The sequence below is a fragment of the Lottia gigantea genome, assembly GCF_000327385.1.
Source record: "Lottia gigantea unplaced genomic scaffold LOTGIsca_83, whole genome shotgun sequence".
In the NCBI taxonomy this organism is placed as follows: domain Eukaryota; kingdom Metazoa; phylum Mollusca; class Gastropoda; family Lottiidae; genus Lottia; species Lottia gigantea.
The window spans coordinates 1-20,326 of record NW_008710756.1 but is presented as its reverse complement, the minus strand read 5'-3'; the positions used below and the strand labels follow the sequence as shown (position 1 = coordinate 20,326).

General features: G+C 31.1%; 3 protein-coding genes across 3 annotated transcripts; 2 read left to right on the top strand and 1 right to left on the bottom strand.

Moving 5' to 3' along the window:
* Positions 1-594: 594 nt before the first annotated feature.
* On the top strand, positions 595-3,143 carry LOTGIDRAFT_133244 (hypothetical protein; the record flags this gene model as incomplete). The annotated part of the gene is made up of 6 exons (XM_009067497.1): positions 595-630; positions 1,015-1,233; positions 1,696-1,899; positions 2,244-2,403; positions 2,578-2,735; positions 3,015-3,143. The coding sequence occupies 6 exons, from the start codon at positions 595-597 to the stop codon at positions 3,141-3,143; spliced, it is 906 nt and encodes a 301-aa protein (XP_009065745.1).
* A 2,063-nt stretch (positions 3,144-5,206) lies between these two features.
* Positions 5,207-6,635, top strand: LOTGIDRAFT_197158 (hypothetical protein). The gene is made up of 4 exons (XM_009067496.1): positions 5,207-5,300; positions 5,729-5,745; positions 5,998-6,107; positions 6,317-6,635. Exons 1-4 carry the CDS (start codon positions 5,240-5,242, stop codon positions 6,432-6,434), a joined length of 306 nt encoding a protein of 101 aa, XP_009065744.1. The 5' UTR covers positions 5,207-5,239; the 3' UTR covers positions 6,435-6,635.
* Positions 6,636-8,128: 1,493 nt separating this feature from the next.
* LOTGIDRAFT_236523 (hypothetical protein) lies at positions 8,129-12,692 on the bottom strand. Its single transcript, XM_009067495.1, has 11 exons — positions 12,668-12,692; positions 12,293-12,359; positions 11,976-12,078; positions 11,710-11,799; positions 11,268-11,383; positions 10,840-10,915; positions 10,413-10,544; positions 9,866-10,247; positions 9,586-9,660; positions 9,240-9,377; positions 8,129-8,711 (listed from the first exon to the last, which is right to left on the bottom strand). The coding sequence occupies exons 1-11, from the start codon at positions 12,672-12,674 to the stop codon at positions 8,680-8,682; spliced, it is 1,218 nt and encodes a 405-aa protein (XP_009065743.1). The 5' UTR covers positions 12,675-12,692; the 3' UTR covers positions 8,129-8,679.
* Positions 12,693-20,326: the final 7,634 nt, after the last annotated feature.

Below are 20,326 nucleotides of genomic sequence, written 5' to 3'. Positions count from 1 at the left end.
CCAATGACTTAAGCTACTATTTGCTTAACACACTTTTAAAAGCCATATTTTCCTTATTGGACATGTTTATGTGGATGGATTTTTGTCTACACTGAATGAAACTTAGTTAAAAGTTTTCATTTTGTCAACTGTATGTTGCCTGTTTAATTTTGAAGCATGTCCGGAAATATTTTGTTTTATTACCATTTTCATTACCATTATTATTATTATTATATTATTCTGTGGTTACCAACTCGTATCAGAATCACACATAAGAAATCATTAATAGATATCATGTTCACTATGTAATCAATTGATTATTATGTACGTCATTGACATGTAACATGGAACTCTATATGTTGATTCTATAAAGGTAGATAGGTATAGATTATTTATGACCTTAATATAGCAGTGTACTGTACTGATTGTTGTACTATTGTTATTCAAGTCTATAGTCCAGGACAACAAGACACTATTGTTCTCTATTAAATGTTCTGATGATGTATTTTGATTATTGTTGTCTAGGATGGTACTATTAAAAGAAGAAGTATTGGACCATTAAAACGTGCTGCAATGAATGGGTTGACATTATCCAGACCTATGGTTCTAGCTCTAATGAATGATGAAAGTAGAGCACCTAAAGATGAGAGGGTAAGCCCATTTGATATTTCTTTATTCAACATTCATTACCCTAGAGTATATTTTAATCTTTTTTAATAGAATTTTTAAATGGGGTAAAGCAAATTGTGCAGCTTCTGGAGGAGGATGTACAACATATAGTTATTTACTGAAAATTATACCAAACATTAGATTTTTGCTCTTGAAATATCCATTTTTATCAAATGAAAATTTATTAGATCCATTATTAGAATATATTATAGAAACAGAAATATCAAAAAGAACCAGATTGAGATTATCCATGGGATTATTCATATATTATCAGATTTCTACTTACTCTTTTGAGCACATTGCCATTGCCAAATTCGTTCTGTGCACTAGAAAATTGAATGTGCATAATTCTAATATTTATTGCAGAGAAAGATACTAGAAAGTAAGATATCTGAAGGTCAAGTGTTTAAAGAATTTGAAGAGATTTATAAAAGAGCACCTAACTTAGATTATAATGTAGCTAAGTTACCAGAGAACAATCCAAGAAATAGATTTAAAGATGTGTTACCCTACGATAATACTAGAGTCAAGTTAACACCAAGAAAAGATAATCCAGCTGGCTATATAAATGCTTCACATGTCAAGGTATTGTTATAATTTGAATTTTTCTTTTAACACATAAAATTTGACCATAAATGTTATGATTAATAACCTATGGTTTGCTCTAGAGGTTGTCTAAGAAGGGTCCCTTCAAGTTTCCAACTAGCCACTAAGCTGTTATAGAAAAGATTTTTTCATTTATAATTGATCAAAAACTACATACTTTCCATATGTAAAGATTTGGAACCAAAGTAGCTGAAATCATTGACTAGATGTTACGATCAGGGCAGAAATAGCTGATATGTCTGTCTAACTTTATTATAGTAGTATCATTATTATTATCTTTCAAATGATTAAGTGATCAATTGACATTTGGATTATATGCAATTTGAATTTTTCTTTTCCCCTTATTTCCACTGAACCAATGATTAAAATTCCAATGAGGTGACCAAATGTTTAACCACATTTCATATTAATCTATTTAACCATAATTCAATGTTATTTCAGTTGACAGCTGAGAACATGGATTGGTCATTTATAGCCACCCAGGCACCATTAGAAAATACAGTCTCTGATTTCTGGCAGATGATATGGGAACAGGAAGTAGATGTTGTTGCTATGTTGACAGCATTGACTGAACAGGGTCGGCAGAAATGTTATCCTTATAAACCTGATGAACCTGGCCCAGAACATAAACAAATACATGGTGATGTAAGTTATTTTGACTTCATTAATATGGTTTGTTTTTTGTCAACACAATATGAGTCTAAATGGAGGTTATTCCATTCTGTTTTTTTATACATATAGTGTAGGGCCAAAAACCCTTTGTGTTAGATAGTGTGCACCCTTAAAGATCTCCAAGCAGTTGGAAATTTTAATGTACCTGTTTCACTTAATTGGCTCTCTATGCACCTACTGCTCCCTATGTAGCTTATCTTTAGTTAGATTTTTCGCAGTCACATGTGTTGAGACATGTAGTTTTTGTTTATGTGTTTATCAACTGGCATAGTATATAGTTGAAATTATGATAATCTAATAGCTATATTTATTTCTAGTATGATATAGAACTACTTCTAACTGATGATTCACTATGTTATGTAACCAGAAGAATCAGAGTAAAACATATCCCGTCTGGTAAATCAAGACAAATATGGCATTTACAATACACAGATTGGCCTGATCATGGCTGCCCTGATGACATTTATGGTTTTCTTGGTAAGTAGAATTTATTGACTATGCCACATTGCTTGCTGTATGATGTTGTCTATCCCCACAAGCCATATAAGATTCATGAAAGAAGTTTTATGATAAACAAATTTTTGTTTTGTTCCAGTATGTAAATCTTTTCTTTTGAATATTTCTAACAATTTATGCTTGATTATTTTGTAGGATTTCTAGATGAAATAGAATCAGTGCGTAGATTGGCAGAGAGTGAAGAAGGAAGCGGTAAAAAGTCCCCAGTAGTTATACATTGTAGTGCTGGTGTTGGTCGTACAGGTGTAGTAATATTGACAGCTGTCATGAAATGGTGTCTTGAGCATAATCATGTAAGTTATATTTTTTACTTTCATCTTACACATATTTTATGTTGACATGGTTTTTCATAAGAAATATAAAGTTGGTATAAGATAGCAGTATCTATCAATGAGTTCAACAATGTTATAAATGATACCTTTAGGCAAAGCTGATATGTTGCATGGATCTTATCAGCTGCAAGATAAACATCATTGCTACTTATATTTGGTTTGTATTCTACAGTGCTATGATTTTGTTTGGCAGCGGTAGCTAAAAGTTTATTAAAATTGAATGTTTATTATTTTATTCAGAGTGTTGATTTACCAAAAGCATTAATGGGTATTCGTCAACAGAGGATGTATATGGTACAAACTGTAGGCCAATATCAATTTATACACAATACCTTAATACAATATCTTAAAAATACTAGACTCATATAGATTTTTATACACAAAATTGATTTTGAAAATGAAATTTGTGTTTGGAAGATGTTAATACATGATTTAGTTATAGTGTATTAAATATATTTGTTCAAATCCAAGTCGTATTCAAAACATAAACACATTCAAAATAAACTTCTTGCTTTTAAGTTTTGAATCGTACTCAGATGTGAGCAAATATATTTGCTCTTTAGAAAATTGTAATACATAATGTGCCAGTGGCAATGTTTTCATAAGCATTATTTTCTTTTCATGTCTTCTCAATGAAGAATGTAATAAAGTGATTTTTAATAATGATAATTACTTTTAAGCATTTATGACTGATATCAGTTTGAAACCTGCTGACTCAGGTATTATTGTTGACTGAGCTCGATCAGTTGCATGTGATTACTAAGAAGCCTGCTTTATGAAGATTCAATTCAATTAAGCATATTTGCTTAGAAGATGGTGAAATGGTTCATAAAACTATATATTCCAAATATGTTAACGGAGTAAGAAGTAGTGTTTTGCCCTTCATTAATCAATAATCTTCTCAATCACACAATATCAAAGACCAGATAGAAGTCAACAAGTTTCTAACTACCTTTACATGTGAAATGAAATGATTTACAGTCAGTTGATATTTTTGTACTTAGATTAATTTTTATACAAATTTTACATATAATAAGATTGTATATAGTATTATTTATTGTGTATACTGGGTCTGAGGAGTTTGTAGAACAAGTTTTTATGTCATTTTGAAATCCATTAGGATCTTTTTGCACATTCAATTCATTTGAAATTTACATTTTGATTTAAAGGCCAATTTTAATTTTTGCTTCATGAAATAGGGCATAGAGCATCAGTTACATTTAATAGTTTGGTTGTCTAATTTTAATAATATTATATTCAGCATCAAATCTATAACATATCCTACATTGAAAATCCTTTTGTCTAATTTCATATGTACCTGAGATATGCATTTTTACTACTTTGTAATTCCTTCACTGTTTGTTTTGTGGGAAAATTGCTTTGTCAATCTATAATTTTGTTACTTGATATATTTTGTAAGGATTGTAAAAGGTTTTTCTAGCATTTGTATATATATTTAGAATGCACCATTCAAATTCCAATTTTCGGTATTTTAAAGTATTACAATTGCAAAAAGGAAAATGAAAATAAAAGGTAAAAGATAGATAAGAAAACTCTTTATAATACCTTTAAGATATATCCAATATATGCTCATGCCTTCAGATATCAATCCATCCAGTTTTGTGATGTGCCAGATATCAATCCATCCAGTTTTGTGATGTGCCAGATATCAATCCATCCAGTTTTGTGATGTGCCTTCTTTGTTGTGTTACAATGAAATATTTTATTGACAATTGTTGGAATTATAAAATATTTTAGTGCAGTTAAGACCTGCGAAAAATCGAATGGAACACGTCAGAATGAAATATTGTAGTATGACCAGGGCGGGTTCAAGAAAGTTCGAGTCTAAATTTGAAGAAAAAAAGTGTTAGTGGGGCTCTCTCTTTTACAAATATTAAGGATTCATATTGTGTGCACCACAGCCTTCATCATAATAACAAATTGTTATAAAACTAGCTTTAGGTTTAAAAAACTGTTATAAATGTAATTCATCCATCCAGTATTGCCTTGCCTTTCATACTCACTTATTATCATTATCATGTTATTGTAATGGAAATACAAATAAAATATGGAAATCATGAAAATTTGTCATTCCCTCATGAATAGGTGTATCAAAAAAGATGCCTACTGTGCCCCAAAGTAGATAACATTGATTTTCACAATGGCAGTTTTCTGGGGCCAATTCAATATATATGATTATGATTTTAGTTAACCAGCAGGTAGAAATAGCCCAGATGTCACATTAAGTTTTTGGGACCATGAGACTGGGTCAAACTATTCAATAGTCGACATTGGAGACGAAGTTGTTTGAATTAGTTATTTGTAGGTTGGGTTAAAAAAAAGAAATCGAGTTATCTTCCTATACGATTAAATTCTAAACGGAATTATGATTGGCGAGTCTATTTTTATCCACCAATCAGAATCTTTAGTGGTTACCTACGCTGTCAATTTGTAAACAAACTAGCATGGCTGCAAGAGCTAAAAAGTTCCTCTCTTTTGATTTTGAGATTTTTGGTAAAGTTCAAGGTATGTCTATTCAAGTTATGGAAATTACAAGTGAATTTACTGTTTGCCAAAAGTTAGATGCCCACTTTTAAACCTTCAATGAAACCTGAGCACAAACAATTGCAAATATGAATATGAAAGATTTCAATTTTTGACAGTTCTACTTTCGTTTTGCAGGTCCATACAGATAATTTCTGGGCGGCCATTTGGGTTGCTGAATGGCATTTTGCCATACTTAATTCAATTAGGTCCTATCCGGACCAGCCAATTGTGAAATATAGCTCTAGTCTCTGACACTACTGCAATTCATAGATCACAGTAGTGAGTATGAAAAAATTTTGATTCTGATTCTGCATGGGAAAAGACTTTCATTCTAAGACATTTTAATACTGGTATCTGAATGAGTTAATATATATACTTTATTGACCTGTCACTTTTCATTTTTTCAGGTGTATTTTTTAGAAAGGTAAGTGAAGCTGGTTTCATATTACCTGCTGTTTTTTTTTCTCTCTCCAAATATAACAGTTGTTAAAGATTGATTTTATGCACAGCCTTAGATTCAATGTTAACACTGCAAGAACTTTAGCATGACTTATGATTGAAAAATTACTGCAATTGAATAATGATGAAATTAATTTATTACCGTACTGGATTGAATATGAAACAAAAAATCTTTTGCAAAAAAAAGGATTAGGAATAAATTTTATTTATATTCAAGCATACTAAGAAAGCAGCAGAAAATTTGAATTTAGTTGGTTGGGTAAGAAATACAGGACATAAAACAGTTGTTGGTGTTGTTCAAGGTCCAGAAGAAAAAGTAATTCAAATGTGAGTAGAATATATACTACCGGTACCATTACATGTTTTCAATAATAAAGAGTATTAAATATAAATTATCGTCTTTTAGCTTCTTAAAAAATCCACATTTTTAGTATTTCATGTATCAAAAGATCGTGCCTGGTATCTCTCTTTAGTAAACTGCATAGACATACTGCAATTAGTCTTCACATATTTAAGAAGGCTTATTTTTCTTTCAGGAGAGAATGGTTATCAACTAAAGGAAGTCCAAATAGTGTGATAGAGAAAAGTGTGTTTCATAATGAACGATATTTACAAAAAGCAGATTTCAACAAATTTGAAATCAAAAGACATTGAATGTGATCTAATGTTATTTTAAGATGTTTAGAGATTCGTGCAAGCTGTAGTGAACAGAGTCGTTTATAAGACAGAATATTTGAATGTTGAAATGTAAATATTAAGACGCTGCGCATTATTATAACAGTGTAAATATTTTGTTATTGTTTGTAGATATGTAATCGTTCTATTTACAACAATATGGATAATTTATTTATTTAATTTAAAGTTGTTGTTTTTACATCTAAGATATTCTTTTCTGTATTAAAACAAAAGTAATGTTTTTGTGAGTATTGGATTACTTTGTATATACAAGATTATACTGCTGATTTCAAAACATTTATAAGCAAAAACTAAGCAAAGGTCTTCAAGGGGGGGCAGTTTAACTGATAATGCTTAAAGTATTCAAATCATATAATTGAACAATCACAAAAAATCAATATTAACTTTAGTTTGAATAACTAATGAGATTGCTCACTTTCTTTAATCTCCATCTAAGCTTTGGACCTTTGGTGAAAAGTGCTGTATTTATCATGAAAATGAACAAGTTTTTGTGATCAATGATTTTTCTTAAATATAAGGAGAACCACATAGTAAGCTAAAACTGTTAAGAAACTTCTTGACCAGGTAAAGCTGAGAAGATATATTGTGCCATCTTTATGGAGTCACCGCCAGTCTTATGATCTTTCTCAAACAGAGGTTTTAGCTCAGAGTTAAGATAAAAATTGACAAACTAATGGGAGACAATTTAATGATAAAAACAAGACAACAAAAAACAACTGAGATATATATTTCAATAACGTAATATTGCCTTTAACATCTAGAAAGGTCCATGTAAGCTTTACAAAGCTAAATGATATAACAATTAATAACAAAAGAGAAAGGTGTCAATCTGCAATAATATCATTACTTTATAATATAACAAACATTAGTATACTTGGTCATACTCCCTGACCACTGTGGTTTCTGGGTTATTTTCACCATTATTGAAAATATTTTCAAATCCATGCTTATTCAATGTCTCAACAAATTATAAGCAAATATTCCCATTGATTGTAAAGAGGTTTGCTAAACTTTTTAAGTGTAGTGGGGACACTGATAGTAATGCACCATTTCAATTTTCAGTCAGATATCTGTGAATCGTGCAACAGAATTCATATCTGGCCTTGATACACAGAAAAAATCTCGAAACCTACACATTATGTAATCATTCGCCAAAGTCGTTCAGAAACAGTGGTCAGACAGTAGTGAAGCCTAATTAAGTCAACTGGATACTTAATATTTATCAACAAACTGACACAACTTCAACAATAATAACATATAACTTTAGTAATAGTAAGCAATACTGATTAACAAATTATTTATATACAAATAGTATTCATTTTGTTTTGTATAAAATTATGATTAATTAATAAAAAAAAGCATTGCTGGATTCATGTTATGAATATCTATAAATAGACTTATATACAAACAATTCTTAAAGTCAGGTATGAACAGATAAACAGTTGATAATACTAAGCATAAAGAAACAATTGTTACAATTCCATATCAATTACATAGCATCTGTCTTCCAGCCAATAGCCGATTAATGTCAAGTTTTACAATAACAAATCAGTCTTGTAAATTAGCTTTTTCAATACCTTCAGTTTTTTCAATCCAGTTTCTCCCAGTGATGTGGCTAAGAGGGACTGGCATGGAAAAGTGTCAAAAGTGTCAAATGAAACAATAAACTGAGGCCCCATGTGTTGCAGACTGCACATAAGATGATCCCTCGACAGTTTCCCTGGCCAAATTTCCCTCATGGCATTGCCCATCTTCATTAGCCCACATGGGGCAGAAATTAAAGTAGGATGTAAAACTCCAATCATTACATTTGTTAAACAGTTTTGTGTTAGAAAAAATATAAGGTTTGTATAATGAGAAAATAAAGAAATAAGTAAATAAATGTATAACAAATCAGTCATGTAAAATAACAAATCTGTCTATTGTCATAACAAATCATATGTTTGTTATAACAAATCAGTCACACCAGCTTTCAACATAAACAAGGTTAAAAAGTTTTGTCTTTTTACTTCAGTAAAGAAGTTCGTCAAATAAATTAATCTTTTGTATCAATATGTCAGCAGTCATCATGTCCAGCATTTTAATGTTACTTAGTCATGGTAAAATTCATCCTTCAACATATAAACTTACAAATCAGACATGTCATGAAAATTTAGTTTTTCAGTTTTCCATATTACAAACATTCATATCACAGTTCAATACTTTAGGTTTCTCTTGGACTTCCAAATATCTGACCTAAAAAGACACAAGAAAAAATACCTAAATTTTTGCCAATTACCATCTTTCTCTAGGTTTTGCTTATCATGTCATGATACAATACCCATCATGATATAAGTGCTACAATATAATATTGCAATATGGGGTACTAAAAGTTTCTAGGCAAAATGTTATTTAATGATTCAATATTTCCCAATTAAACATGAATGCTGAAAACTGTGCTTTTTAAGCTAGGTCCCAAATCTACCTAGAGATTTTGGAGATATGGCATACCACAGTGTATAGGGATGCATCTCCTTCATCCTGTCCACACATTAAGCATTGCTGTCACTGCAGCTGAAAGCAATTCCAATTACTACCCTATCCTCCCTACTCTCAAGATAGCAGCCCTTGATCAGAGAGTATGGGGGAAGAATAGTGAGGTAATTTGATTCCGCATCCACATTTTTATAATCAAATACATGTTTCTCACTCTCTGTTTAGGATATGTATAAAATATAATTGCGACTTTCCAGAATATTAATCCAAACTAAAAATCATATTTACCTATTGAAGGTCTCTTTAAGTTCTTTGGCCAGGCAATATTAGCTGCTATTCTTTTATAAGCAAAATAACAGTCTTCCCCCTTAGTTCTGTGTTCAGATTTTATCAATTGTGGACAAACATTGTCAGCTAGAGCATTTTCTGAAAAATATTACAAATATCATCAATTACTAATTTGCCACAGTTCCAGTTCAGTCAAAATCAAATGATCAAAAATCTGTATCACACCCATCAAGTTCTTGATAATATATTAATAAAGGGTTTCGAATGCCAATAGAAAGAGATACCAAATTCAGCTGAAGGCATAAATCTGTAATTAGAAATGCTTATTTTAAATTATTTTGGTTACCTGTTCCATTCAGGAGAAGAAATAGACCATAATCTTGAGGATTTGTTACTTTAAATTTATGAGCAATCATGGCACCTGGAATGTCAAATGTAAAAGCCATTAATTTCAGAACAATTTCAAGAACACAAATCCAAAATTTTCCAATAAGCACTTAATCACTACTTCATATATGGCATAGTCTTAACTACTGTTGTTATAGAACAAGCAAAGTTGTAACTAAAGTTCACACAGTGAAGATATACTTGAGATATCTAAATGATTTCATTTTAATATGACTTACGAACATCTTTGGTATTCATAGTAGGACGAACTGGTAAAGTTTTCCACGTTATAGAGTCTTTAAGTTCATCAGGAATTGCTATCTTTAAAAATCCCTGCATATCACTTATACTTGGTAATCTCAATAAATGTTGCTGTTGTAAGTTCATTTCATAAGTCTGACGGAAATTGCGTAAAACTAAAACAGCACTACTGAATGTTGTAAGATAATATCCTCCTTCTCCATTTTGTAATGTAGGATGAAGCAATCCCCACATATAGTCAGCCTCTATCTCAGCTGACACCATCCCAGAATGCACTATCACATATATTAAGACTGGAAGGAAGTCGTCGGCTCCTAGTGATCCAGGTCCTCTATTTGGTAGACACTGTTTTCCTTTGGCCTAGAATAAATACAAAAACCCTCTAATATGAATAATTAAATAAAGAAAATTAATAATGGTCAGTAGACTAGCATGTAAGCCTTCTATTTGAAAGCAACTTACATCAGACTTAACTTCATCTAAATGCTTTCCTAACATCATTGTTAAACTTGCTATATTACTTACACATTGATAAATCGTAGTTGTTGCTGCTAATAAATTCTCTAGTTTTTTAACTGGGGAATATGTTTTCTGCATCTTATCTAGATAATGTTTGATAAGTTCCATATCACTACCTTCTGGTGGTTTTATCCCTGGCTAGAATTACAAAATCAATATTGATTTTATTTTAACATGTCATCAAATTAAAATCATGATGATTGGATAATCCATAATCAAAGAGCATCATGGGCATTTAGAAGTCAAAGTTACAAGGACTCACTCAAAACAATTTCAAATTGTCCAAATCCAACTGCAATGTGATAAGATAGCAGCTTTGTTTCGTTTTTGGATTTTATAACTTTACCTAGGTCAGTAATTTAGATCAGGATAATTACCTAAAATATCAGCCAATTAGATACATTAAACATTAAAAATTCAAATATACTCTTACCTTGATTCCAATTTCTTCAGCAGTTTTATTTCTAGCATATTTAATATTGCTAGACATGAGTTCTAAATTACCATTCCTAATTAATAAAACATGATCATCTTATAATTGATTATAGTAAAATCTTACATGATGTAATACAGCCTTAAACAAGTATTCTTTTTACAGATATTTTAATGGCACTTGCAAAGCAATTCTGCTTTGAATAAAATCTAAATGAAATAAGTTACTTTTTACTAAAATGTGTCATATAAATTCCATATTAGATATACATATTTATTGATGGCACTCAAAGAGATATATACAAAATGGTTGCCTCATTGGATGTAATAAAAGAATGCCATATACAGCATTGCACTACTGTGTTATAAGTTTAATGCATACAAATAATCATGACTATTAATGTCCATACTTAATATATTCATACTTGCCTATTATATTGTTGAACAAATAACTTATAAATATAATGTTTTAATGGTCTAATAACACAGACATGTAGAGCACTTTCAATTAGAGAATCTATATTTAATATCTCTGATGAACCCAGCTGTAATAAACAGACAAAACATATTTCAGCAAAAATAGTGTTGAAAACTAAATTAACTTCTATAGTCAGTCAGTATTTGACAGAACGCCAAATATTCAGAAATCTGTTTCCTTGCATTAGCTACCATATCATGTAGTGTTTATAATTTATTTATGACCGCAACATGAATAGTGTAAAAAAAAAAACTCAAATCACTTTATGTAGACACCCATGTAGTGTATCTGTTCAAATATTGTCTACTATTTTGAGGTCTTGCAGACAGAGAGGACACTTAAAGCTCTTAAAATGTTGAAATGATACAGTAGGCTTAAATTTCAGGACCTTACCTTGCTACGTTCTCTTTCTATCATATCTTGTAGTTCACCTTCACCATGTTTGATTAGATAATTTTTAATACCCGACATAAACTGTCGTACCTACAGAATATACAAGAATGATATCCGAAAAATGTCTTCTTGCTTTGCTATAAAACCTCTTTTTAATTCTTGTTTACAGCACACAATCAGCAATGTAGAAATCAGATTAAACAACTCAGAACCTGCTTATAATAACTGTTTCAATTTCAAGGTAAAAGTTCAGATATGATACTTACATTTCTCATAACAATTTGAGGATTAGTTTCTTGTCCTTCTAATGTACACCGAACAAAATTATCAATAGTACTACCAAATATTAGACTGCGATCTTGAGATAACCTGTAAATATTGAATTTAATACATAACAATATTGAAAGATAACAAATCTAGAAAACCTCTTCTTCTATAAATAATATGAAAGGGATGTTGAATCAGGCAGCAACATGTTAACACATTAAATCTACTCTAGCTAGAATAAGAATTTCTGACTTCTAGGCAAATGGAACAAAAGCACAACATACTTTAATGAAACCATAGTTAAAAATGTACCAACCTGAAGATATATTCTTTGATCTTAGCACCAGGTCCTTTATTTAGAGTCGATTGTGTAGAAGACTGAGCTGTAAAAAGTAAAAATTTGAATTTAAGAAAATCCTCAAGTGTATGACATTAACATTAATGGCACCAACTGCTTCAAAGGCTGCTATTGTATTTATGCTGCTGCTACAGCATGTGCAAGTATCGAAATGATTAAATGTGTATGTTCCCAAAGCTTCACATAACTACAAACGTCAGTAACCAATGGCAATTGCAAATACACATCTGACCACAGGTGACATTTTTTGAGCCAATGCTTGATTACCCTTCTACACAAATTTCTGATATGAACTAGTCTAAACATATATATCCTTAAAAAACCTGTACTTACAAACCATGAGCCTTCTTCCTCCTGGTATATTGGGAGTAAAATTTTTAGTATCATCTGCTCTATCATGACTCATTATGTCATCATCTGAATCACTAGTAACTTTATCATTAGAGATTATACAACTATCACATTTTTCACTGAGATTATTAATACTAGTCTGATCATCTGAGTGATTATTGTTATCAACTTTATTGGGTATATTATGAACATTATTCACTTCATTTGATATCACAGAATTACGGCCTTCACTAACAGTCACACTGGTTCGGTTGCTACTAGCAACAGCTGGTTCAAACTTTTCATTATTCTCTTGCCATTGATGAATCTTCTCTTTCATATCCATGGCAGGAACTTTGATAGATTGAGATAATATATTGTCTAAGAGGGTATTATCCCATGGATAACAGAACACTGTTCCCACACTACTTGGAGCTGGTGCATGACCTGTTGCGTATTGTCCTAAATTATCATATTCTGACTCACGTTTGATGTTGCGTAAAGATAAGGGTTGTATGGGACGAACTGTAAGCTCGGGTAATGCACCAGAAATTAAATCCTGAACTGTGGAGGATTCAGAATAACACGATTGTCTGTTTGATTCAATATTCTTTGGATGATATACTGGAAACTTGGACACTGGACTCCGTAGTTCATTCTCTGATCCATCACTACTGAAAAATGATTCATCAATACCATTCATGCGACCATTTGATATGATAGATTGACCGCATTTATTGTCATTATTATTGATCTTCAGTTTTAGAGTTTTTGGTTTATTCCTTTGAATATTTGATTTGTTTTCTTCTGCTGTTCTAACACTTTGACTACGAGCTATTTTATGTCTTTTTTGTTTCCTCTTACTTCTGGTATTGTGGTGAGTAAATGTGAAGAATTTTTGTTGCTCATCAATCATTTGCCTTGGAGAGAAAATAGTTTCTAATGGTGGAGGTTTAGATACTAAATTTTCTGTTCTTTTAACTGGTCCTGAAGGTGCGGACAACCTTCTTATTCTAACGCTAACAGCTGTTCGACCATTGTGTTTAACAGCATCTACAGGTTCTGCATAAACAGGACTAGTTAATGTGGCGAGGGATGAAGTAGATGAAGACTTCACTTTTGATAAATTTGGTAATGGAGGTGGTTTGCTTTTGATAAAGTGAGTACACTCTGTTTTGAAACTTTTCAATTCTGATGGCTGTACAGCCTTGACAACTCTTATACTGCCTGAGGTGGAAGCTATTGAATTGGATCTTTTTGATGAAAGCACTTTGTCTACTTTTGTTTTATCATTGCATTTGTCATTTGTAGCACTTTCTTCATGGATGTTATTATGGACTCTGGAAACCTGCACAGCTTCAGTATGTAAGTGATTATTCAATCTTTGGCACATATTATTCCTTAAGCTATCTGATTCACAAACAGAATTCTTCCAAATATCTTCATAATCACTGAGCTTATCTGAAAGACTGCTTTTGAAATAGGAGGTTTCAGGAATGTTCACTAAATCTAAAGAAGTAGTAAAATATAAGCTAGATTTATTTCTGGGGGTTACCCTGGGATGAGTTTGAAACTGATCATAGCTATGTTTAGTTAAATCTACACCACTATCCATGTCCACAGAACGTCCGTCTGATCCAGATTGATGTGTAGGATAATCTCCTTCTGCTTGTTGGTAATCTTGTAAATCAGGGGGAGTCACTCTTGATGAATTCTGCCTGAAAGGTCTTGGAGGAACAACTGGTGGTTCCAATGATGATTCAGGTATAGTTTGTGAGGAGTTGTCTCTCATGAAGTGAGTGAAGTCTGCTACAGAATGTGAAGGTACAGTACATCTGACAGCGGTTTCACTCCAAGGTCCAGGTTTAGCGTGAGTTATATTTATAGGTTCACTACAGGATTTATGAAGAGGTGCTCCATCTGATAATGAGGTTAGTTTGGATTTTGGTGAGGTCCAGAAATCTGAAAATAAGGTATGATTATTATTAGATACCTTTTCTAGAAATTTAACAAACAAAATTGATGCTTACTTAATGTTAAAATCTGGTACCTGTAGACGGAAAACTTCTATTTATTTGGAATATATCTAAGAGGGTAATATCATTCAAGATCAACAAGTATGAAAAACAAACTGATTCAAAACAAAACCAGATCTGTGTGATTTTTTTAAAATTTGTAAGCCATACTACTATAAATCACCTGTAATTGTGCCTGGAGCCTAAATAAATTGGTCCAAAAAACACAGTTAAATAAGGTCACATTCACTTTGAGCACTGTATTTGTATAGAGAATCATGTACTTCCAAATTTGTGATAGAAACGTTAGTATAAGAAATAATAAACAATAACAGTTTTAATAATGAACTTAATACATGGTAGTTGTCAGGAAAGAAGAAAACAAACCAATATAAATAGGAGAAAAGATATAAAAACACAGTTAATCTGTCAATCTTACCTTGTCCTAACATAGCCAATGCTGATAATTCCTGTGATGTTTTGGCATGAAAAATAACGGCAGGCAAGATCAATCTATGAGGCAGTTCATCTCTAAAAATAACAGCAAAACAATATATATAGTAACAATAATTTCCAGTCAATTTCCTTCTCACTATTAATGATTAGTGAAAATCTCTAGATATTTGATAAGAGTGGTAATAAACTGTAAACATCTTTACTACTGTTCCAAATCAACCACAAGGTTTCTAGTGGTAAATTCATCAGTCAAGTGGTTATTTCATTAAAAGATAGAAATATTTACAGTTATTTAGCCAGAATATCGCCCACACTTTCTGAAGGAAGTAGTCCCTATTAATCATATATTATCATCAACACATGCATAGATTTTTTATTTAAGTTTGAATCCTGGTCAAATCCTAATCTGATTAAGGTAGAGCTTTAAAAATTTCATTCCACTCATTCTAACAACATCCTGTTTTGAAATCAAGTTTGTCTTTGTGGATCATTAAGAACACAAATGCTTTAAGTTTAACCATTCATTAAATAATACTGAGTTGTATTCACATCAATTTCAGTAAACATGTATCTGATACACTATCAAAATGAATTCACAGAGGAAGGTTCTCAGGTTTTTTGATAGAGTAAATACCATTTTATACAGTTGACATTATCATTGGATGTAATTATCATATAATCACATGTCAAGTGCCATTTCAATATAACAAGGAGAAAAGAGCATATAACTTTGTAATTCCAAATCCATATATATCCATATACTTGTACCCGTACCAGATAAGAGCCTAACAATGGACCACTTTAGAATTTTTTGAACAAAACAAAAAGATCTTGCTTTCTAGCAGACACTATTTTGATAAACAAGGCTGATATAACGCAGTATATGTTATATGTAATTAACTAATGACTTGATTGATCATAATTAATATCAGATGATTTATAACCTGAGAGGAGGTTAAATATAACCTTATTTATAACATAAATTATCTCAGACCAAAACATTACTCATTCTTCAATTACTTATTAACTGACAAAAAACTTGTTCCCATCATTACTAAGAGTTTTTAGCAACAGAGGATTTTCTCCAGCTCTTTATCTGAATAACAAATTAACGACACTAGCTCCTGATGACTGCTGATTACTTACGCGAAAAGAAACCATAAAAGGCTCTGATACACATGAAAAGATTAGAAAACCTCTTAACAAACTCTTTAAATATTGCCACATTTGAGTATGTCTCAAAAATGTCACATACAATGCCATCAATACCTGAAACTTTGAGCCTATCTGAAACTTTAACAATGCAGATATATGATACTAGGCAGTATCAACAAATTCTCAAAAGTCTCCAAAGTTCAGGATCCTTTGGGAAACCAAGGTGCACATGTTCTTTTCAAATCAAATTTGGATAGACATCAGATGACATTATACTGTACCAAACAATAGTCCATTCTATTATACCAATATGGTTGCCATTTGGAAGGTGGATCTTAGCTTTGTAACATACTAATAAACATTAAAATGACTTACAGATTTAGTATATAATGTGTTATTAAAGTTGGTATGGTGTTAAAATAGTGGGATGACCCTTGTAACTTTAATCCTTTCTCTGTTGTCTCTATTAAATAATGGTCTACTGTGGAACTTTTTTCTATTTTAGACTGTACAGATAGAGCTAGTGATTCCTTGTGACTTGATTGACGTACCAGGAAAGACTGAAAAATAAACATAACTGAATATAAATATTGTTAGATATTGATGGTTTATACGTATCTGAATATAAATATTGTTAGATATTGATGGTTTATACATATCTGAATATAAATATTGTTAGATATTGATGGTTTATACATGTCTGAATATAAATATTGTTAGATATTGATGGTTTATACATATCTGAATATAAATATTGTTAGATATTGATGGTTTATACATATCTGAATATAAATATTGTTAGATATTGATGGTTTATACATATCTGAATATAAATATTGTTAGATATTGATGGTTTATACATATCTGAATATAAATATTGTTAGATATTGATGGTTTATACATGTCTGAATATAAATATTGTTAGATATTGATGGTTTATACATATCTGAATATAAATATTGTTAGATATTGATGGTTTATACATATCTGAATGTAAATATTGTTAGATATTGATGGTTTATACATATCTGAATATAAATATTGTTAGATATTGATGGTTTATACATGTCTGAATATAAATATTGTTAGATATTGAGGGTTTATACATATCTGTATAAAAAAAAAATTGCATATCATATGAATGAATGAAAAAGTTATAAATTTTCTCTATTGTAGCCAACAAGCATTATATAAGACAAGATTTAATTTTCTTATAGCTCCTATAGGTTTGGATAATTTGGATTTTTTTGATTTGTTGAAACTATATCGGATCTGGTGTTGCTCCTACATGATATGTGGCTTGTAATTTCATCAACAAAGATAATTTTAAAGTAATTTCCATTCAAAGGTAGAGTTCAAAGGTAATGTAGGTTTGTGGTTTTAACTATAATATAACTATTAAATGTTAAGGTATTTTGATGTTTTTAATACTAAGACTATAAATATTATTTTGAAGATGTTTTATTTAGACACCTGTTTATAAAGTATATAAGTAATGGTAAGGATAAAACTAGCCATATGATATCTATTGTTATTATTACTATCCAGCTAAAGGAAATTGTCTTAGATCAGTTTACCGTCTCACCAAGCTACCTGTGTAATATTTAAAGTCAAGAATTTCTGTAAATTACTACCACATTGGACTGAGGTTATACAGTACTTTAGTTAGTTCAATATACAAAGAAGGTATCACGACTTTCCCTTTATGATGGTTATATGTTATATAAATTTACATACACAGCACATGTATATTATAATGTAAGATCAGAAAAATTCTTTTAATACCAAGGAAATTGGTCAATCAAAATTAAGTCATCAGAGATTAGTCACGTGATAAATTGTCACAATAGAAGTAACTGTCATAGTAATTGGTAACATAAAAAATTAATCAGAGTAAACTGGTCTCAAGGTAAATTGGTCAAAAGTTTTACATTAATCAGAGTAAACTGGTCTCAAGGTAAATTGGTCATAAGTTTCAGATTAATCAGAGTAAACTGGTCTCAAGGTAAATTGGTCATAAGTTTCAGATTAGTCAGAGTAAACTGGTCTGAAGGTAAATTGGTCATAAGTTTTACATTAATCAGAGTAAACTGGTCTCAAGGTAAATTGGTCATAAGTTTTACATTAATCAGAGTAAACTGGTCTCAAGGTAAATTGGTCATAAGTTTTACATTAATCAGAGTAAACTGGTCTCAAGGTAAATTGGTCATAAGTTTTAGATTAGTCAGAGTAAACTGGTCTGAAGGTAAATTGGTCAAAAAATTCAGATTAGTCAGAGTAAACTGGTCTCAAGGTAAATTGGTCAAAAAATTCAGATTAGTCAGAGTAAACTGGTCTCAAGGTAAATTGGTCAAAAAATTCAGATTAGTCAGAGTAAACTGGTCTCACGGTAAATTGGTAACAAGTTTAACATAGCCAGAGTAAACTGGTCTCACGGTAAATTGGTAACAAGTTTAACATAGCCAGAGTAAACTGGTCTCACGGTAAATTGGTCGTTTTAAGATACCAGTGTAACATTTGGTCACAGCAATATTTCTTCATGGCCAGATCTTTCAAATTATAAAATATTCCAAAAAAGTCAAAATAATTTTCAAATAAACATTAATAATTCAAGTGATTAATTTACAATAAAAACAAACATGAACCATGCAACTATCAGATCAGATAGCCCAAGGTGAAAAATGTTCAAAAATAAACAACATTAGTGAAGGGGAACTGCCAGCAAAAAAACAAATGTACCCCGTGATGGCATGATCACTCACATATGAAAATGTGGAATTCAAGATAAAACTGATCGTGGGAGAGTTATGGAAAAACTCAAGAAATTCTTGAATTTGGATTGAAAATAAGGTGTGTTTGATAAGAGTGTATCCTACAATCACTTGAATGTGTAAATAAATCATCTTTAGAGTGGGTGGAATTCAAGCTAGGAGTGATATCAGGAGTATAATCTTCATTCATTTGTAGCTTATTCTCTTGATAGAGATCAATTGAAAAGGTCAATCACTTAAAGGCAAACATCCTAACCTTTGTTAATCAGATATGAAGAAAAGTTGAGAAAGAAGTGTCAAAATGTCAGGAGTTATGAGAGAAGTATTCTGATATTGTAACATTTAACTCAAAATATTCTACTCAGTGTCTGTCTGTATGAATGAAAATAATATCTTCTGCTACATAACATTTATAAATATCAGGTACTTGTAACATTTACTGACCCCTTTCATTCATACAAAAACTACAAACATTGCTGTGGGCCAAATTCAACTATGGGTTAATTTCTGGGAAGGAAGTATGCTTAAATAGTGTGCTGGCCCGATTTGTCTCTTTAGAAAGCCCTTCTCTCAAGTTGACTTAAGACCAAAGTCATTTGCAGCATGTGCTTTAAGGTACTGACAACGTAGTTTGCAGCTTATATATTCGCCACTTATACTGTAGGGTACTGACAACGTAGTTTGCAGTAATTTTTTAATTATGTTATATCTGTTAAACTATCTTTCATTTACTAATATCTAGATTTTTGTTATATCTTGTGTCTGACGAGGGGGCCAATGTTGTTCATGATATATGCATCTTCTTATTAATGATTCCGTCCCCCAGATTGTGTGTGATAGGGTTTGGGTTGGGCTAGACATCACTTTGTCCAGTGATGTGTTTGGCGCATAGTAGGTTTATTAAGCCCAACTAGTTTATGATATTGTTTATAAATCATTATGATTTATTGTTTATTTGATTGTTGTTTGTTTATTATGTTATTTTTTCATTCCTTCGTCATTTTAAATAAATGGCATTATCACACACTATCTGGTTTTGATTTATCATGGTAGAGGGTGAAGAAAGGGAGAACACAAATAGTGTTGTGGTAAAATTACCAATCATTGAACTCTATGGATCTGAAGGCATTCTTAAACAAATGAGATGCCTTTCAAATTTTGTTTGTGGTTGAGCCCCACAATTACTAAGATCCTATGATTTATTGCTTATTTCAGCTGCAGTACAACATTTTTTGAAAGAGGGGTCTGGATCACAAGAGAAGTCA